The sequence below is a fragment of the Solea solea genome, chromosome 14 (assembly GCF_958295425.1).
Source record: "Solea solea chromosome 14, fSolSol10.1, whole genome shotgun sequence".
In the NCBI taxonomy this organism is placed as follows: Eukaryota; Metazoa; Chordata; class Actinopteri; order Pleuronectiformes; family Soleidae; genus Solea; species Solea solea.
Window position 1 is genome coordinate 14549441 of NC_081147.1, and position 19746 is coordinate 14569186.

At 42.6% G+C, this 19746-nt stretch overlaps 1 protein-coding gene across 1 annotated transcript; it reads left to right on the plus strand.

The window, feature by feature from the left end:
* Nucleotides 1-1007: 1007 nt before the first annotated feature.
* Nucleotides 1008-18530, plus strand: ccnjl (cyclin J-like). The gene is made up of 6 exons (XM_058650362.1): nt 1008-1323; nt 2622-2729; nt 6309-6519; nt 13656-13955; nt 14083-14242; nt 14942-18530. Exons 2-6 carry the CDS (start codon nt 2652-2654, stop codon nt 15471-15473), a joined length of 1281 nt encoding a protein of 426 aa, XP_058506345.1. The 5' UTR covers nt 1008-1323; nt 2622-2651; the 3' UTR covers nt 15474-18530.
* Nucleotides 18531-19746: the final 1216 nt, after the last annotated feature.

Genomic DNA, 19746 nt, shown 5'->3' on the forward strand with positions numbered 1-19746 from the left:
TTGTTGCTGGGCAGGTCCAGTGTTATCTAATGTTATCTAATATCAAGAATTATCTAATGTGAGACAAATGGAGGACGCTTACACTCACCCCTCCCTCTCCAATGCATTTGTCAGGGAACTACAGTGGCCATTTCTTTGTTTGCATGGTAAGCGTCCACTTCAAAATGCAAAATGGGAGCTCAGGCTGGTTTGTCTCATCAGGCTGCTGTTGAAAACATCGAGCACAACATGGCCACTCAAGGTTACACAAATCCTCATTATACACTCTTACACACACACTGCTGCTTTATCAGGTACACCTGTGGAATTGCACCTGTGTACCTAATAAAATGGCTGGCGAGTGAAAGCATGTGTGTTCAGCCAATAAACCAACCTAAATGTTGCAGAATGTACCTTTAATACTGTTCTGGTGATACAGGGCATCAAATGTCTAGAGCCAACCTATTCAAAGGGCGGCCCATGGGCCACATGTGGCCCAAAAGCAACCTCTTAGTGGCCCAGCCAGTGGTCCCACCAGAAACAGAGAGAAAAAAAACTAGACAAACACTTTCCACTGTCCCTCAAATATCCATGGGTCATATGTGACAAATATTTATCTTAATTCGGAGAAACTAATGCTGTTGCTAACATTGCGCACCTTTTTGGTTTTTTGCACTTTGACTTGCACCTGTGTTAAATATGATTTATTCTAACTTTTAAAGAGAAACAACTGTGACAGAGGACAGAATATGTTTTATTTCAAAGTGAAAAACATTACTGCTACCACCTCAGATTCTGTTCAGTTCTGTTATTATTTTCATGCAGTTTTTTTTAGGCCTTTCGTACATTTGCGCTGGTTTTAAATGTTTAATTCGGTTTGAAAATGTGGCCCAGCTGAGTTTGTAACTGAAATAGCCCTGGTCTAGAGTCTGCCCCGAGGTGCTCAACTGAAATGTGGATGTTTGTAGTTCTTAATGACCAGTAAAGGACTACAACCCCCAGGTTGCAGGAGGAGGAGGAGCGCTTTCTCTCTCTGCCTCTCTCCTCGTAGCAGCAGCAGCAGCTGGTGCAGCCGAAGAGGCGACTTTGTTACCGCGGAGCCACCGGAGGTGAAACGGCGGAGCCAAGTCCCTGGCAAAAAAGTGTGAAGAGTTTGGGGGAAAACGGCGGTGACCGGGGTTTGACGGCGGCGACTGTTTCACGAACCCGTCGGCGCGTTTGAACTTTGTGTTTCGGCTGAATCAAAGAGGCTTCTTTCTCAAAGTTGAGCCTAAGAGGACTTATCTCATCCAGGATGTCGGGCTGAGACAAAGGGGTCTGGGGGGCATTCCCGTCGCCGGAGCGGTGAGTGGCACATGTTTTTTTGTACCGGTGGACAACGGGAGTTTAGCGGGGTTTCTGAGCAGCTGGAGGGATGGAGCAGTGTGTGTGCGGAGATGTTTTATTACAGCGTGATGCTTTTTGTGAAGCCAGGCCACCGTGTGTGTGTGTGTGTGTGTGTGAGAGAGAGAGAGAGCGAGCGCTCGGTGGGCACTTCAGTAATGTAGCCTCTTACTTTGTCTCGTGGTGCAGACGCGTTTTCAATGAAACCTAAAGTGTGTTCAATGTCATTATTTTCCTCTAACCGTCTAAACTGTGAATAACGAACGTCTGCCTAGATTCATTCGACCCTTGTGTGGAGGAGCGGGCATTTAACTGAGCCATTTAAATTCCCCAACACAGAAAATGGCCTATGCAGCCGGAGACTTCCACTGTGGGGCCAGTGTTTCTCAAACTTTTTTAATATGAACATCCAGATGACAAAACACCACGAGCCTATTGTCTGTATAAATCCTAACTGGAACACATTTGTACATCCTATTTCTGAGCATTTTTAAAGCCATTTCTGTGTACCTGTTGATAATAATTTGATCAGGTAAACCAACAATTTCCAAGAGATACACGGAACATACCTTTACTTGATACACGTGCCATGTAATCATCATAAAAGCGTGTAACATTCTCAGGAGATTCTGTGACCCAGTCTCATTGACTGAGTCAGATGTTTAAAACACTGTGATTGATCCAAAATCTACTGCTATTATCACCAGCCTTACTTTGACTGTCAATACAAACTCGGCACTTCATTGGTTTAAAAACCCAGACTTTATATCAGTTGGTTATCTTGTGAACATAAGGAAATCTTATGTTTGCTTATCCCAACCCTTTTTATTTATCCATAACTTTATCCTCAGGTTTCTCAGTTCAGGTGCCGCACTGTCTCTAAAATTTGGACACACCTGTCTCTTCAACTAGATGTTCAAAATCAGATTTTGTTTTTAAAGATCAAACTTGAGCCTTTATCGATTCAATTCAATTATATTTAAAAAAAAAAAAACGGTTTTGATTTTAAAGCAGTGACCTAATATTAGTTAGATACTGTTAGTTTTCTCTGTGAACGTCCTGTATGAAAACTATAAATGATTTTCTAGTTATCCTCACCTTTCTCCTTAGTCCAGCTGCTTCTCTGTTGTCGGTCTTTTTGTACACATCTGTCTCTGCAGCGAGATGTTCGCAAACTTTGTCAAAACCAGGGGAGGACTTTTTTTTAGTTATCTGCTCCAACTGGCACGTCTTTGAAGTATCAAACTCTGTCTCTACAGGTCAAACCTGATTCTTGAACTTTCCCCTGGATGGGAAAGATGGAGAGGGAGCTGCTATGGTGGAAAGGACAGCTAGCTTCAGATATCCATCAGTCCCTCCGCATCAAGGTGAGTCTGTTTGTTTTGAGCGTTTTCACTTTGATAGCAGACTGTTGACTGTATAAGCCAAATATGCAGTCACTGTTTAACACAAACTGAGTCACATGAGAAAACAGTGTAAGATTTACACTATGTTGAACTTTGCCGTCACCCAAAAACCTGATAATTGTAGTGTACTGTACAGTATATTAGAAAAATGTATTACATTTTTTAACAACACTTTTGCTCTAGGGAAAATGTAATCAGCATTCATCAAATGTATCATAATAGTCTATCTGATCTCTTAATAGAAAACGCTAAATTACATTTTAAAAGTCAGTCAAGAACAAGTCGACGGGACTTAAAACACAACCAGCCTTTGGGGCTGTACATAGGAAAATGAGTTCAGGAGAATGAGCTGAAGTTTTTTACTCTTATTTTCTTTCCTTATTCCCCCGACTTGGTTTATTCTGTCTTTGTTTCTGTGATCGTATACGTTACAATTTATATGAATTGGAATCCAGCTTTATTTAATAAATAAAAAAGTGAATGAAGAAAAGACGTTTGTACACAGAGGGCATGCTTTATGTGCACGCTCAACATTAACAACCTCTTCTTTTTGGTGTATTTCTGTAGCAGCAGCTTTACAGCGCCACTTACAGAAATGGCTTATATACTACAGAGGTTATAGATGTTTATGGGGGTGTTTTGTGTGGATGAAGACATTTCTTGAAACAATGCTTTGTTTTCAGAATTGTTTTAAAAAAGAAAAAGAAAAAAGGTTGTATAAGGAAAGTTCAGTTTTTGTGTGGATGAGGCCACAGCGTGTTAAAGGTTGGACAGTAAAAAATAATCACACAGGTCACACTGTTTATTTAAAACCGATCTAGATTAGATTACATGGAGGAGTTAAGGCTCATTAATTGAGAATGTCTTAATTAACCCTGAAGCGTGATCATATTTCTTCCCTTGTGTCCCCTTTAATGGAGACATCTGTCACTTGACTGGCATCTTCTGGCTGTGGCTCTCCTGCCAGCTCCACGCGCTGGGAGACGAGTACAGATCGGGTTTTTCGGAGATGTTAGGTCTCTGCATGTGGGAGAGGTTATACTGTATGTATTTATGTGGGGCATGACGACTGTACGATGAATTGGATGTTTGTGAGCTTCACAATGAGTCATTCTCTTTCACAGTGAGATCCAGTTTGCTCATGCTGGACAGGGACTGACTCAGAGCGAGCTGTCAGACTGAGAATCTGTACGCAGAGCTGCTATCTAAACAACACACTCACTCTTTTCTTACATATTATAATGAAAGAGAGACACTGTGAGTCTAATGTTTAGGGTTTGATCTCCAAAAATCCCAAGCCACAGGCTCACTCTAGTGTACATGCGGTGTAATGTCTCGTCTTCATTGTAACGTTACAAAAAAAGCGAAATCTGATACGTGTGGTGAATTGAGAAGCGGGTGAGACTAATTCTCACAGACACACATCAGATCTGATGACACACTCAAATACGGTGGTTCTCAATCTTTTTATACCAAGTACCACCTGAGAAAATATTGAGCTCTTGAACGTTAAAGTACAGTGGTGCCACAGACTTTCCACCAGAGGCAGATTTATTCCCAGTAAGATCATTTGCTCTCTCCTCTAAAACGTACTTTTAGAGAAACAGCAGCTTGATATTCCTCTGCCTCATGCTTACCCTTCTTCATGGTGACGCCAGTTTCTCTTTTTCCACTTAAGGCTTTAAGAACTTATCTGTTTTATAATGTATCATTATGTGAAAACATATACTGTTTAAACAGGGTTTTAAGTGGTTAACGCGCCAATTTCAGGTTCTTCTTCTCTATTTGCACCATTTCCAGCGCAAGGATATGGGGTGTGAATGCATTTTCTGGCTGTTAGCAAAGCTGTAAGCATTAATATTTGCAGTAATTTTCAGTTTTTAAAACTGGCGACAGTGCACTTCAAATATCAAATATGACAATTGGGATAATAAGGCATGTTAAAGTGTTTTACGTGAGAAAGTACAATTATCAAAGAAACAAAACAAATTAGAATACACAGGGTAAAACATATTATTGTGTAGCTCGTAGTGTGTGATACTAAGTGTTTTGTTTAAATATTACCACAATTGTACACTCTCGTCCTTTTTTCCCTCTTTATTGTGATGAATTAAAAACCTTTGGGTTTGGTCTGTCGGTCTCTATGGACTCTCTGCAAATGTGAAGGAAGGTGAATCAGTGTTGAGATTTCCCGCACGGCGCCTGCTCCTCCACAGTCTCATGCAGCTTTCATGATGTTTGCTGCAGTGATGATGCCCTGATGTGGGAGAGATAGTGGTGCTGTGTAGCATGTGGCAAATTACCAGACATGCAAATCAGGCAAAGGCAGCTGTGGAATCCTTAATTATGGTGCGGGTCCCCCACAAAGGCACCTCCACACCCACCCACCCCCTGGAGCCCCTCCAGACTCCAGTAGCCCCCCCTTCCTCCTGCTGCTGCCCTTATACCCCCAGACAGACAGATGGACCAGAGGCAGAATCTGAATTGCTGGAGGACTGGGTGGTGTGGTTGGTTGTGGCACCGGTGTGGAGCTGCTCTATTTGAATTTGGGAGGGGGTTACTGTTTATTTTGGATTCTATTGAAGTGTCATTCTAAGCATCTTTGTTGTCTTAGTTGTGTTAAAAACAAATAGTTTGTTTAAACTCCGGGTGAGTCTGTAGTTCTCCCTTCACAGTCAAAGTATTTACTGTCGCATGTATTTCTGTGTGGTTCTTTCCAAAGGATATGCTTTAAACAAATACTGGGACTTTCAGCCCAAAGGCAGGGATGATCCTTAACAACTGTTAACGTGATGTTTATGTTTTCTCCATTTCTCCTTTAATGTAAGCAGCCCTCACATTTTGGTCATAAGGAGATTTGTTCAGCAATCCTCAATCTCCTATTACATCCAAAATCCCTTTTTTTTTATTCAGAATCACAAAAACATAATTTCATGAATCATTTTTGAAAGGAAATTTTTTTTTACTGGTATTACCAGCGTTAGTGCTTTTTGTGTTTGTACATCTGTTGTTTTTCTCTCTAAAGGCAGGTTCTGAGACTGGAGCCATGTGCTCTGCTGTTTTTTTGTATAGCTGATTGGGGCGAAGCTGATTCAATGCTAATGCCCCCAAGTATCTTCCTTCCACTTTGAAACACATGCAGCTAATTGAACATGAATAGGCAATGTTCTAGGGGTGAAACCTAATCCTATCTTCTACCCAGCCTCCATGGCACCCCCCTTTAAAAGAAACCACACACAGACATCAGCACCTCCCTCAGCCCACTGAGACCCCTGCAATGACCTAGATTAGCTCCAGGTCTGCGCGGCAATGGTGAATTAAATGAAACTGGAGCGAGCACCGGTTTCTCTTTTGTTAAAATAAAAGGTTTTATTCTTGGTGTGAGTGAGTTAGACCTCCTGACAGCAGTCAAACCCAGTCAGCAGGAGAGATGCATGGCTCACTATTATTATGCATATTTGTCACCACTGCTTTCTGCTCCTCTCACCTCTTTACCCCCATCATTTACACTCTCACCCCTCTTCTCTTCCCCCTCCTCAGGAGTTGAAGTTACCAGTCTATCGGGCCCACTCACCGCAGATTGGCATGCGGCGGTACTTTGCCGACCTGCTGGCCATCCTCAGTAACCGCTACCAGCTATGTCCCACAGCACGTCACCTGGCCGTCTACCTGCTGGACTTGTTCATGGACCACTACGATGTGGCCGTCAAGCAGCTCTACGTGATAGCCCTCTCGTGTCTTCTCCTAGCTAGTAAGTGCATCAACAGCCTTCCAGCATATACATATGTGTGTGTATGTGTGTCTGTGTGTATGTGTGTATATGTAGTGTATGAACCCTGATGTTTCTTTTATGTTGTGTGTTTTTTTTCCCCTGAAGAGATTACTTTCTCATCTTTACCTCTTATTTCTTGGATGTGCTATGGAAACTGTAATATGATGTTAGTGCAGTAGTAATTTAACATTTGGTGCTTTTTAATCTCGAGGAGCATTTTGAGTTTTGAGTAAATAGCAAAAAAAGAAGCTGTGACTGTAGTTAATAAGGTTAATTACAGTTACACATAAGAGATCATGGTGATTTTGTCTTACATCTGCCCTTAACAGACTGATCTCACAGCCTGTAAGGACCTTTTATTGTTAGCTGTGATGCCGTTTTAAAAATAGACCTTGTGGCCATTGTGTTAGGGTTAGGGTTACACTATTGTTTTAGGAGAAACTGGTTGGGAGGGTGCTTGTCTGCAGAACTTTATCTTTGTGTTTGATCCCTATCAGAAATACCTTTTCTGTGGCTGCTGCTGTTGTTTTAGTCTTATGCAGTGTATAAGACTAAAGCACTTCTTTTGTTCTTAAGGTGGAATCATTTCAATGGCCTTTTTCTTTGTGATCGACCGATGTTTTTCATATGTAATGGTTAGATGTTCGCCTAGTTTATTCCTCTGTGCTGCTGTCTGTCGTAAACTCATCATGAAACTAGTGGTGTGTGTGTATATATATATATAGACAGACTGATGACTAGCATCAGAAACCTAACTGCCATGATGGAGGTAACTGAAGCACGGCATTACCCTGAATTCCATGCTGTCTCTTAAAGCTCATTTGGTGAAACACACAGTGTTATGAAGTAGTAGAATTTAATAAATAGCCTTTTTTGTTGTTGTTAAATTTGTGACCATGTTAGGATTTAATCAAATAATAATAAATTGATCAGTTTGATCTTTTCGTTAGATCTGTGTTCTGGAAAAACCAACTTCTCTTTATAATTTTTTTTTTTTTTTTTACATTGGTTTGGTTGTTGTTTTCTTACTTAATGTTATTGCTTCTTCAACTGTGAGCGTTAGTGCAGAAACATGTGCAGTTTAGTGTGATAACCCGAGCTTCTCTTCCGTGAAACAGAAACAGAGTTTCTTTGTTCGTGTAAAGCAGGTGTGTTAATCATTGTCCTGCTGATGCACGGTGTTATTAGTGTCTCTGTGCCTGTCTCGTGATTAACAGAGGTTTGCCGTGCATTAATGCAGCCCTTGGCGTCATGGGTAATTAGACTAATGATAACGTCAGAGTGGGAGCACAGAATGGGAGGGAGGGCTCCGCGTATGTGTGCTCGAATGTGAAGTCACATACGGGCCATCTTTGCAATCAGACTGGTCTCTGTGGTGGGATACATTTGAATTTGAAACATGAAAGGGGTTTTACTTAAAAGCAATTCTCGGGAGAATCCGAGAATTGCTTTTAGGGTTTGCTCATGGAGAGAAATGGATTCAACCTGGACAGAGGTTCTACTCGTAATCAAGTTTTTTATTAAATCTTTTGATTTTGGTGCTCAGTTAGTTGGGCTTTTCTCCCCTTTGCTCTCTTGCCTCTGAGTCCTCCAGTACTCGAGGGATTCTCTGCTATGATTGATGAAGACTTGAAAGAGTGTTTGATTCCAAGTTGTCTTGGGTTTTTATCTGTCCTGAAGTGCTTTGGAATCTGGCCTAGTTATTGAATGGCTTCCCCAGATCCCTCTCCTTGCCTTTGACAGGCACACGCATTGTCTTTTTTCAAATATTTCTGGCTTCTGCACTTGGTTAATTAATCACCACCTCTTTTGTGCCTCACAACAGTCAAAGCTTAATCCTGTTAGTCCATTGTGTGTGTCTGTTGTTGTGCATGCTTGTGATCCACGTGTTTGTTCATGGATGAGCACCTCTTCATTTGCAGAAGTGAGATTTTGTTCAGTTTTGTTTTTTTTAAACCCACAGGGAATGAGTGTTCTTGACTGTTGGGAACTTATTTCACTTTACTTCACTTAGTTCCAGTGAAGCAAATGACCCAAGGAAACCATGGTCAGTTGTATATCAGCTCTGAAAAAAACATTTAATGCGGGCTCCATATTTCCATTTGAAATCATCTCTCAAACTTCAGTTTCTTCTATTGTGCTACATTCCATGAAGTCCTGCAGTGATCACATCAGTCTTCCTGACAGATCCTGCCCTCTCAAGTCACACATCTGCATATTGCAGCTACTTGTGATGGTAAATGACATTGTGGATGTGCTGCCTGGCGGCACAGGAGTGCAAAGAATGTTTTGCTTGTGATGTATTTATGTGAAGTTTGATCTTTTGATCTTTGATGATGAACGGTACAGGCTCATTTTGAGCTATGATGTGACCTAGTGTTCATGTTTGCCCAGCAAACCAGATTCAGTGAAGAGTCTCTAAAACAAAAAAAGAGCATTCTATGAAACGCACACGAAGCACGGTCACAACACCGTACACTCGCATAGGCCTCGGAGCCCGGGGGTGGGTGGGGGCTGCTCTGTGTGCTGAGGGGCACCTGCCATATGCTCTATGAGTCAGGCCTCAAACAAAAGCCTGTCAATGCAAGCAGGACAGCCAGCCAGACGCTTCCCATAGAGAGGGGGGGAGGGGAGCACAAACCGAGGGGTGGAGGTTGTGTGTGTGTGTGTGTGTGCAGGCGTGTGTTTGTGTGTTCATTGTAGAGACTTGCTGCAAGCTAAGATTGCTAAATGAGGAGATGGTTGCTGTGGCAACCTTGTGATAAACCTATGGATTTTTTTCCCCCTCCTGCTCACCCTAATTATGAACCACATTCAAGTCGTTTTAATTAATTTCTTATTCGAACGGGCATTGCTTCAATAGCTCACAGCTATTTAGCCGACAGGGTTCTGGTCTTTTTGCCTTCAGCCGTTTTCTTTTTTTTTTTCTCCCTTGGTTCTCTCACCTTGTCAGGAACAGGCAGAGTATAATCCAGTCCTGGGACAGGGCGACTTGTAAAAGCAGCCTCACATCCCTTGGGGGTTGGGAAATGAGTGGAGCAGTACTTCAAAGGCAGGTCGGCCGCTGATGTTAAACAGGGAAGAAAGGGAGGTGGCCTACAAAATGGGACATACTAGAGGTGAAGTACTCAGCAGGGTGCCCTGAAATGTAGATGAATTGGAAAACCCAATTCCACTCTTATCCCCCCTCTTAAAGGTTTGGCAATAATTAAAATGGAACTGTTGTCATGTACAGACCTCAGAATGAATGCAATTATGTTAATGGGTGTGGACAGGTCAGTAGTACTATTCATTGTCTAATATGACCTACTAATGCGGGGGAGGGAGATATGCTTTTGTCACGATTCTATTACATCATGATACATCATGGGAGCGTGTTTGATTTGCTTTGAGAGTCCAATTGATTGTGATTTTCTCTTCATTCTTAACCAACATTGAATGATTGAATGACATTATTTCTTAGGACAATAACCCACGAGTGGATTTCCAAAATCAATGCACATCACATGTCGGTCACTCTGACATTTGTCAAAATTTAATGGGACAGTGGTACGTAACATGTTTAACCAAATGTGTTTTTTTTTAGTTAACAAGCCCCTGCAAATGATAAAGTAAATACAGTCAGGCTAAATGGAAAATAGTCAGTTTTCACTGAGCTACAAATGGGTTGTGAACATTAATACATCTACTTTTCCTTTTGAAAAAAAATCGTTGTGATTGTATTTGTAAAATGGTGAGCTGTAGACACAAAGTTCCTTTCTCTGTGTTGGAACACAGATCTCAGGTTTCCTTACAGCCCCTATTGCTCCTCACACTCACCTCTTTCCCAGAAGGCACACCTGGGAGGAGGCTCTGCGTCTCGGCCGTACCTTTCCCTAACCTCTGACCTGTCACCTCTCCATCTTTTCTCATCATCTCTGGCACCTGTGTGTGTGCTGTGGAAAGAGTAGGTGTCATGTAGTTACAGTAAATTTAAAGCATACGTGCTGTGGAATTAAATGGTGTCTGTTTCCTGCACACTGAATACAGATAGGATCATTGAGCCGCCTGCATTCCAGGTAGACTGAAGTCACGGGAGAGGAATGCACCGTGTCTCTCTCAGGACACAGGCAGCAGAATTAGGGACTGGGATGGTGTTTGAATTTTGCTGCACTGTGTCCAGTCAAAAATGAATGAATGAATGAGGAATCTTTTTTTATTTGAGAGGGAAATGTACATGTATTTAGATTTTCTGTGCACTTCTATGTGTTGTTTTTTGTTCTGTGACAGCAGTCATGTGTTGGAAGTTAGATTTATAATTTATTAAGATCTTAGTTTGTATTGTGTTAAATAATCACACATTGATACATTTATCTTTATACAAATTAACCCACTAAACTTTGAATAGCTTTTTTTTACGTTAGTACACAAACTTGTATTAGCTCATGAAATGAAACGGTTTGTTGATTAAAAAAATGTTAATTTCAAAAAATAATTATTAGCCTATTTTTTAGAACTTAATCTTCATCGTCAACTTAATTTATTTTAGTTATTGGACGTGATCAGATATTATCACCATTCTGCCACATTTCAGGTTAAACAATTGAACGGACTGTAGTTAAAAAAAAAAAATCTTTGGTTGATTGATTTATTTGATTTTTATCTGATTTTATCTCTGTGGCATCTCTCCTGCTGTGACCACTCATTCACATGAATGAGACCCCTGTTTTCTCCACTGAGGCTGTCATGTGCACAGGAGTCAAACCGGTTTGTGGTTCACACTCGTCCCTTATTTCTGTTGGTTTGGTTGTTTTGTTTCCTCACTTGTAAAGGTTAGTTCTCATGCACCTGGTTACCCACAGTAGAGCACAATTAGGAGATTGACTCTCACTGTCTCTCTCAAGATCAAAAAGGCTGTGGTTGTGTGGAGATTGGGGGTATTCATGGCTTTTTATGGCGGCATCTGTGTGGACACGGCAGTCTTGGAGCAGCCTGAGCCATGATCAGAGGACATGAGGGTGAGAAAATGGGGCAAGTGTGGACTGGGCTGCGGAAAACAAGCCCTTGTGGGTGTAAACAGCCCTGTTGCAGTGTGCTTCCTGTTCTGCTGGAGAGACGCCATTACTGCCTTTCTGCTAATTACCCCGCTGGCCTGTGGAGCTGCAGATCCCCCCACTCCCCTCCCCTCGTGTTTCCTCAACTACTCCGTCTCTCTCTTCCACTCCTCTGTCTTGTTTAATGGCAGGTCGCAACATCAGTTGTAAAACTCACACTTGATAGGAAGAAGCCACTCTCGTGGAGACGTGGGTATAAAGCGGTCCATAGCCGAGGCAATAATGTCTCGTTGCCTTTGTGCCTTTAAATAAGAGGCCAAGGATTTCACCAACAGAGGATGATTGCAATACCCAGCTGGATTTATATTTTGATAAAGCCGACACAACAACATGAACCTTATAGTCTCAGCCTGTGGATGTAATACAAACAAAGCAGGGGTGTGTGTAGGTGCTTATTTGCATGTTTATGTTGGTTGGGATTTAGAGGCTTTATTTATCTTTTTATTATCTGTGATAGGCCATTGCAATCCAGTACATGCCCACAGCTCACTCATGCAAATCACAAATCAAAGAGGAGCTTAACCTAGAGCCACAGGCAGGTACATTTCACCAGGCCAGAAAAATCAGTGTCTGTGTATATGTTGTTTGACATGAAAGATGTTCCTGGTATTTATGTATTAATCGCTTATCAGACTGTATGACGTTTCTCCTCTAGACAGCTCTGTTAAATTTATTTTTCAATGTTGATATGTCAACTTTCTTACATATCTACTAAAAACAACCCTCAGGCAACACTTATTATAAACTGGTATTAAGTGTTTAGCAATGCACAGTTTTATGTAGGTCTTTAGTCTAATATCAGCATCATGTTTCTTTTTAGGCAATTTGCCTTCAATCAAAACTATGTCCAGTGTTTAAAAAAACAACAACAACAAAACTTCTTCCTATATCTAAGGATCATATTCTCCAGTATTGACACTAGCTTTAAAAATCCCATCACAGTTGAGCCGAATCAGTTCCACTGCAATCTAGAATGTGCCCCCACTTGAAGCTGTGTATAGTAGAAGCACATGCTTCAGAGCAAAGCCTGTATCAGTGTGTAACCTGACACCGGCCTCCTCCTCACCCTCATTCTTAAAGTTTGAGCAGAGGCCTTCTGGACCTGTGGATTAAAAGCAGAATCACCCCTCTTCATTGGCCACATGGACCCCCGAGGCCTCAGGGCTGTTGCTATGGAAAGTATATCCTGGGATGGTGAAGGAAAGGGGAGGAGGGGGCCTCACCATAATGGCACTGCTGTAAAGTCTTGTGAGGATCTGGAGCGAGTGAGAGGAACACAAATATGAGGGATCGAGATTACTTGCTCTTTCATAGGGAAGAGTCGGGCTTGTGTAATCCACACGGAGTGCCCCACGCTCTGTAAACTTATAGTGATGCTTCCCAAGGCTTGTTAGTGAAATGGCTGAGCTTTATGGCCAGATGTTCAGTAATAGTCAACTTAATTGCTAATGCTTAGCAGGCACTCTGTGCTTTAGTTCTTAGCTTCTTTAGTATTGACTGTAAATCTGCTGTATTTGGCTACAGTTGATGTTTTCCAGGGGAGAAAAAAACACAAATTCTTTGCAAATATTGATCTTATCAAAACCTGTTAAGATTTTATGTTGGGATCCCACATCTGCCTATAACAATTATATATAATGGTGAGGATTTGCACTTGATATTGTCAGTTGTCAAGCTCTTCAGATGAAATAGGTAATTTCTTTGCTGACATCTCACTTATTGTTAGCGAGTTTTCTGCTGCTATGATTTCCAGAATGCATCTTACTGTCTTAATAAATTGGCTGTAATTTAATTGGTTTTACTGTGTCAATTATTGTTTTTTTTGTTTTCTAATGTTTGTTCAAAGAATTCAGGTTACATTTTCAATGGCTTTCATTTTGACAACACTGATCCATAACGGCTCAAAGTACTGTTTACATACCCATTAAGGCTTGATCTCTAATCTCTGAGGTGTCTATGATGTGCAACAAATAAAAAAGGATTAAATACTAAATTCTGCCACATCTGCTTGTTTGTTTCCAGGTAAATTTGAGGAGAAAGAGGACCGGGTTCCCAAACTGGAGCAGCTGAACTCTCTGGGTTTCATGTGCAGCCTGAACCTGGTTCTCAACAAGAGGGATCTGATTAAGATGGAGCTTCTGCTGCTGGAGACCTTTGGCTGGAATCTGTGCATGCCCACACCCGCTCACTTTATTGACTACTACCTCCATGCCTCGGTGCAGGAGGGCGACCTGTACAACGGCTGGCCCCTGTCCTCCCTCTCCAAGACCAAGGCTTTCATGGACAAATACACTCACTACTTCCTGGAAGTGTCATTGCAAGGTGGGTCGAGTGGAGGAGGGTGAAATAGACTTTGCCTTGTTTGTTCTATCGATCTTTGGGCTGCAGTAGATCAGCATGTGATGCACGACTGATGAAATAATTCACTCTTGTCTCCTGGTTCTCATAGATCATGCCTTTCTGAGTTTCCGACCGTCCCAGGTTGCAGCTGCATGTGTCGCAGCATCTCGCATTTGCCTTCAGATTTCCCCAAGCTGGACAACGGCTCTACATCTGCTTACTGGCTACACATGGGACCACCTCACCCAGTGCATTGAACTTATGCTGCTGTAAGAGACACTCACAACACACACACACACACTCCAGGATGACAGATAAGCTTCTCAAACTGTAGTGGACAACTCAGTTTACACAACATTAAGGCCCCATGCTATGTTTATCTTTGTTGCCATGGTTTTTGGTGATAACATTGGCTCGTGCTTTAACCTTAAGAATCTTGTAATGTGTGCATTTAACAACAATCATGTTGCCCGTTTAATGGTCAGCGAGGGGCAGTGTGTGTCTGCTGCTGTGAAACTGTAATTGTTTACACATGTACAGACTAATAGTGTGGGAGTTGAAGAACTAGTTCTGACCTCTGCTCCTGTTAAATCCTGTCTTTTTTCTGGAAGGACATTTTTACTAAAATATCGACACACGTTGCTTTCTCCCTAAAACAATCAATATGATTGCATGACATCAGAAAAACACTCAAGGTCACACTGAAACACCCAGGTAATGCAATTGGGAGGCGAATTACGACTGCATGTTTGTGTACTAAGACATGAAATGGCAATCGACATGCTAAGGACGAGCCAAAAGCTAGTTGTTGTCGTCTGGATTACCCGCTAGTGATTGTGTATTTGTCCAATTTATCAGCGTAAAAATGTGCATTCCCCACTGACTTCCTCATACACATATCATCTGAGTTCATTTAAATTTGTTTGAGGTGATAACAACTGACATTTGTGCGCCCTCCTCTGCTGCAGTGCCCACGACAGCGACGTTAAGGAGGCCAACAAAACCAAATCCACTCCTCCTCACCGTCTGTCCTCCCTGCAGTCTCAGGTCCAGACCTCTCACCTCTCCCCAGTGTCGGCCATTCAGAGACCGGCCTCCTCTTCCTCTTCCTCCTCCTCCACCTCATCCACGCCACAGCTGCTCTTTCAGCCTGATGGCTTCCCACACTTCTCCCAGCATTCTCCGTCCCTGTCCCAGCTGCAAGCGTTAGCCGACTCCCAGGGTCTGGGGCCTGTGGTGAACATGTCTCAGGACTTCCTTCAGAGCCACAGGATGGGGCTGCTAACTGGGGCGCCCTCCATCACTCCTGGCAGTGGGTTCCCCTCCTACCCAAGCCTCACCCCTGGTCTTCAGCCGGGTACACGTGCACTGCCGCTCCAGGGTCCGATTTCTGTGCAAATGACCCTGGCAGGAGAGCCACGGCACTGTCTGAGCATGGCCTACAGCGGGGGCTACCTGGGCCCTCATCATACCTTCACAGCTGGCTGCTTTGACAGGTGACGCCAGGAGACGGAGAGGGATCACAAACCCGTGCGGGAGTGCGCTGCCATGCTTTCATCCCAGCTCCCTGCCCTGAAACATCCGCTCACAGACCTCCTCTCTCTCTCCGTCGGACCCACAGCACCCTCAGCCTGCCCCGCTCCCCAGTCACAGAGACGCCTCAAACGCAAGCAGAGGTCCAAAGGAAAGGCGGACCCGGTGGAAGTCATCACGCTCACGTGACAAACGTTCCACTGATTTTAATACGGAGGCGTTGCAAAGAACATGTTGTTGCCATATCGTGAACTGGTTTTTATAAATCTGTGTCATCACTGTGAATGAAACAGTGCACACACCTCATTCAGTGCCAGTTCTCAGTTGTGTGATAGCTGAGCCAGTTTTACGCCAGGTTCATAGTAGACGCACGTGCATCTCACGCAGCTGTGTTCACGCGGGGAGCACGTCTGCTGATAAAACCTAACTTTTTATTACTTTCTAATACTCTTCAGTATAAAGCCCCACATCCGTTGCTCCTGCACATACTGTATTTTACAAAAAAAAAGGGATTCAGGGAACTGAAATGCTACCGTGCTTTTACTTTAAAACAGGTAAAAAAAAAAAGTATGTGGCAGATATAGACACTGAAACAGTCTTGAAAGATCATTTTCAGTGTCTAATTTGCTCCGAGACACATGTGACTCGCTTGAGAAACGATCTATATCCAAAAAGAGCTGTGTGACGCACCAGAGACACGCGGCTCACACAGACGGTGTAGAATCTCTCGTCAGTTAACGTGTGCCTGAATTTGCACACGCGGCTGTAGACGTGTGCATAGAACACGACGTAGCTGTGGACGAGGATATCTCACTGTTTCATGCATTTATTTTCTGATCCAAAAAATTTAACTTTTTTTTTTTTCTTATTAAAAATTGGCTGATGTTGTTTATTGAGCCACTATTTGAGAGAGATGGAGGAGGAAACGGAGGCTTGTTGCCGACTCGGTAAGAAACAAAAAGTGTCCTTGTCAGGGAACACTGATCACTGCGTGTAGGCTCGGGGAGTCCCTCGCTCGGCTTGAACACACCTGCAGTTGCTTCATTAGGTTTTTGTTCCTCCTCTCACCTTCACGTTCATCTCTTCTCTCCCTCGTCCAAAGTCGAGCCTTGTGGCAGAGCCATCACACGCGCGGGTGAACACGTGGTTCTCTTGAAGCCGCCGGCTCTGTTGTACTAAAGTTGAAATATCTCCCGACGTCCACGACACAAACGGACGTGAGTGGACCAGCGTTGGTGAAGGAGATGTGGACGTCGGTTGTGTTATTGTACATATTGAATTGCTGCTGCCTTCTCGTGACTTATTGGTTCTGTGTCTGTGTTAATGACTCCAATGTTTACATGAACCACTAAGTATCAGGGACTTGACCAAGATTACTTGAATATGATGCCATTGAAACATGCCATAGCTTTTATTTATGATGACTCTCTTTCTTTTATTCATTTTGTTTGATATAGTGTAGCTTTTTATACCCACTTAGAAACACCGCATTGATTAATATTTTTTTTGTACCTCCTTATATAAACTGTATATTCCAGCTCAGGTTTTAAGGCCGCATTTCGCAGCCTTCTCATTATTCTGTGCTATTATGCTTTAACGCGGATGCTCGTTCGGCATCTGTGGGGGTCCTTAAATGTTTCCCCGTCCTCATCACTGGACCATACTCTGCTTTCAACTCTGACATCACAACGCAGTGGAACAACCTTGTGGTCACTGGTTCCACACACACACACACACACACACACAAAAACATCTGTAGCCAGTTGTCGTGTCTAATGACTTGAAGGTTCCCAAAGCTGTAGTTCCCACTCTTCCACTTCCTGTTTAGAGATAAGCACATCCAGATTCCCAGTGCGAGTGGTTGCCGTGGCGATATCTTAAATGACCATGGACGTTGTTGCCTGAAATCTAACTGTGGTTGAGTTTGTAGTTGTTATCTGTTGATTTATCCAACCAGCAGTCAAAAAGGTCAAATCTTCAAATTATAATTGAAGTGTCTCATCAGTGCTTCAGCTGTAGACTGAAGTGAAATGACTGCTCACTTTTGTTAAAGTTAAAAGAAGTCTCTAATGTTACAGGCCACATTTTGTACATAAACATTTAAACTGCCTTTTAAAAACCGAACACTGACATTTCAAACATTTTCCTGGCGCTGCGTCGTCCTCAGCTGCTGCGACGCTCGAGCAGTGAACCTTGAATGCATAAGTCAGATGCGCGTCATCTTAAAGTCGCCTGAAAGCTGCAACGACTCGGACTAAACCCGTCGCCAAACTTTACTGCACAAACTCACATGTTTGTTTTCCCCACCGTTGGATAGGACATTTCCACCATGAACTAAGAAACTATGCCTTTATTTTGCTAACAATTATGTACAGTTTTCTTTTGTGTGCGTGTTCTTTTTTTTTTAACATTCCCTTTGTTTCCGTTGTATTTTAGGACAAATGCTATTGGTTTGAACTAGTTCAGTTTTTTTTATTTAGTTTTTTTTCTCTCAAGAGTTCAACTTGCTCTTTTCCTCATCATTCACGAGCAACTTCTCACTGAGGTGTCAAAGGTGCAATAAGGTGTGTTTCTCCTGTCTGAACTGACCACAGCCATCACTGTCTCGTGTTCACCACTGGTTTCATCTGCTTTTCTAACTTATTCTTTTTTGATAATTGTGTGATGTGACTTGCTGCAGCTTGGTTTCCTCTGAACACAATGAATATGTTGCATATTGCAGCCTCTTCCTTTTGAGTGATCGATATTACTGAATAGTTTTTTTCTTTTTTTTTTTTTTTTAAAGTTTGTATTTTACTGTGCATTTGTCCGTCCTGTGAAAGGCGACGTCACTCGAACCAAAAGAGAAAAAGAGCAACACACGCTTGTCTAATGTGACATTAATGAAATGACACCACAAACGCCCCCCCCCCCCATCTTATTTTATTTTTTTTAATTATTATTTTGTACCAATCTGTAGTCTTGTTTTATGTGACACTAAATGATAATGGTGCCATAGAAAAAAATAAACCACACATGAACTGAGTTTGTGATGAGAAGCTTGTGTTTCTTCTTCCACGTCGTTGGTTCTGAAAAACCCAGCACACGTTTGAATTTGAATCTATGGAAAGTATTATTTTCATCTTTCAGGCCCACGCTCGTCACCATGGGTGGAATATCAATATCATGGTGGGACGTTTTTCAGCCTGCAGACAAAGTTATTCATCATCTGAGATAAATAACTTTGAAAGCTCTGTAACCACAGAGCTTTCTGTGTTTCATGGCGTTTTCATTCGTTCATTCGTCTGCCACACGAGGGTCGCGTTGGACCCCAGATAGGGTGGAAAGGCGTGTGTGGGGTCCAAGTTACGTCTGTATGGTTTTGGACTGTTAAAGGAAACTGGAGAACCTGGAGACCCCCCACTCCCCCAACACACACACACACACACACACTTTTTGCTGCAAGGCAACAGCACTCACCATTACTCCACCATGTGGCCCTGAATGGCATTTTGATATAAAGAAATCCATTCAGTGATGGGGCTCTGTTACACACAAGTATAATTCTTGTAAATAACTAACCCCCACCCCCATGTTTGGCACAGCACAGTGGACACAGTGGAGCTTTAGTGCTGTTCTTTCCCATGCGGTAGAATATAATCTATAATGAACGCAGTCATTTTGTAGTTTTTTTTTTCTTCGTCTTTATTTAGACATCTTCAGTACTACGCTTCTCACTGATCTTTAAGCCATGAGCCAGATGAAAATGTAATTAACTTGGCGAACGATTAATCGCCATTTGTCGGAGCTCACATTGCACACTATTTATATCATTTGTATATTTGCGTAGAAGGAAGAAAATAAAACTGCACGCGTTGATGTTGAGATTAAAGGAGATTCACCATCTCCAGTGTTGAGTGGTCCATCTGTATAGAGGGTGGAGGAGGTGGAGAGAGGGGGAGTAGCTCAGCGCTCAGGGCCGTCGGTTTAATAATGGATCATTCTCGCAGCCTCCTGTAAGCTTTTGTTTGTGGAGCTGAAACAGCAGGCTGTCGGCTTCCTGTGAATGTGTCCTCGGGGAAGAATTTGGAAAAGTGTTGGGTGGGGGTGCAGAGAGCCGCCTGCTCTGTGGGGGTCTTCACTACACGTGCTTTAGGTTTCAACATGAGTGAAGGGATCAGGGCACTTTATCAAAATCTACAATTGAGCTTAGGTTCTCATGCATATTTCAAAAGGTGTCTGTATTTCTTTATTATTTCTC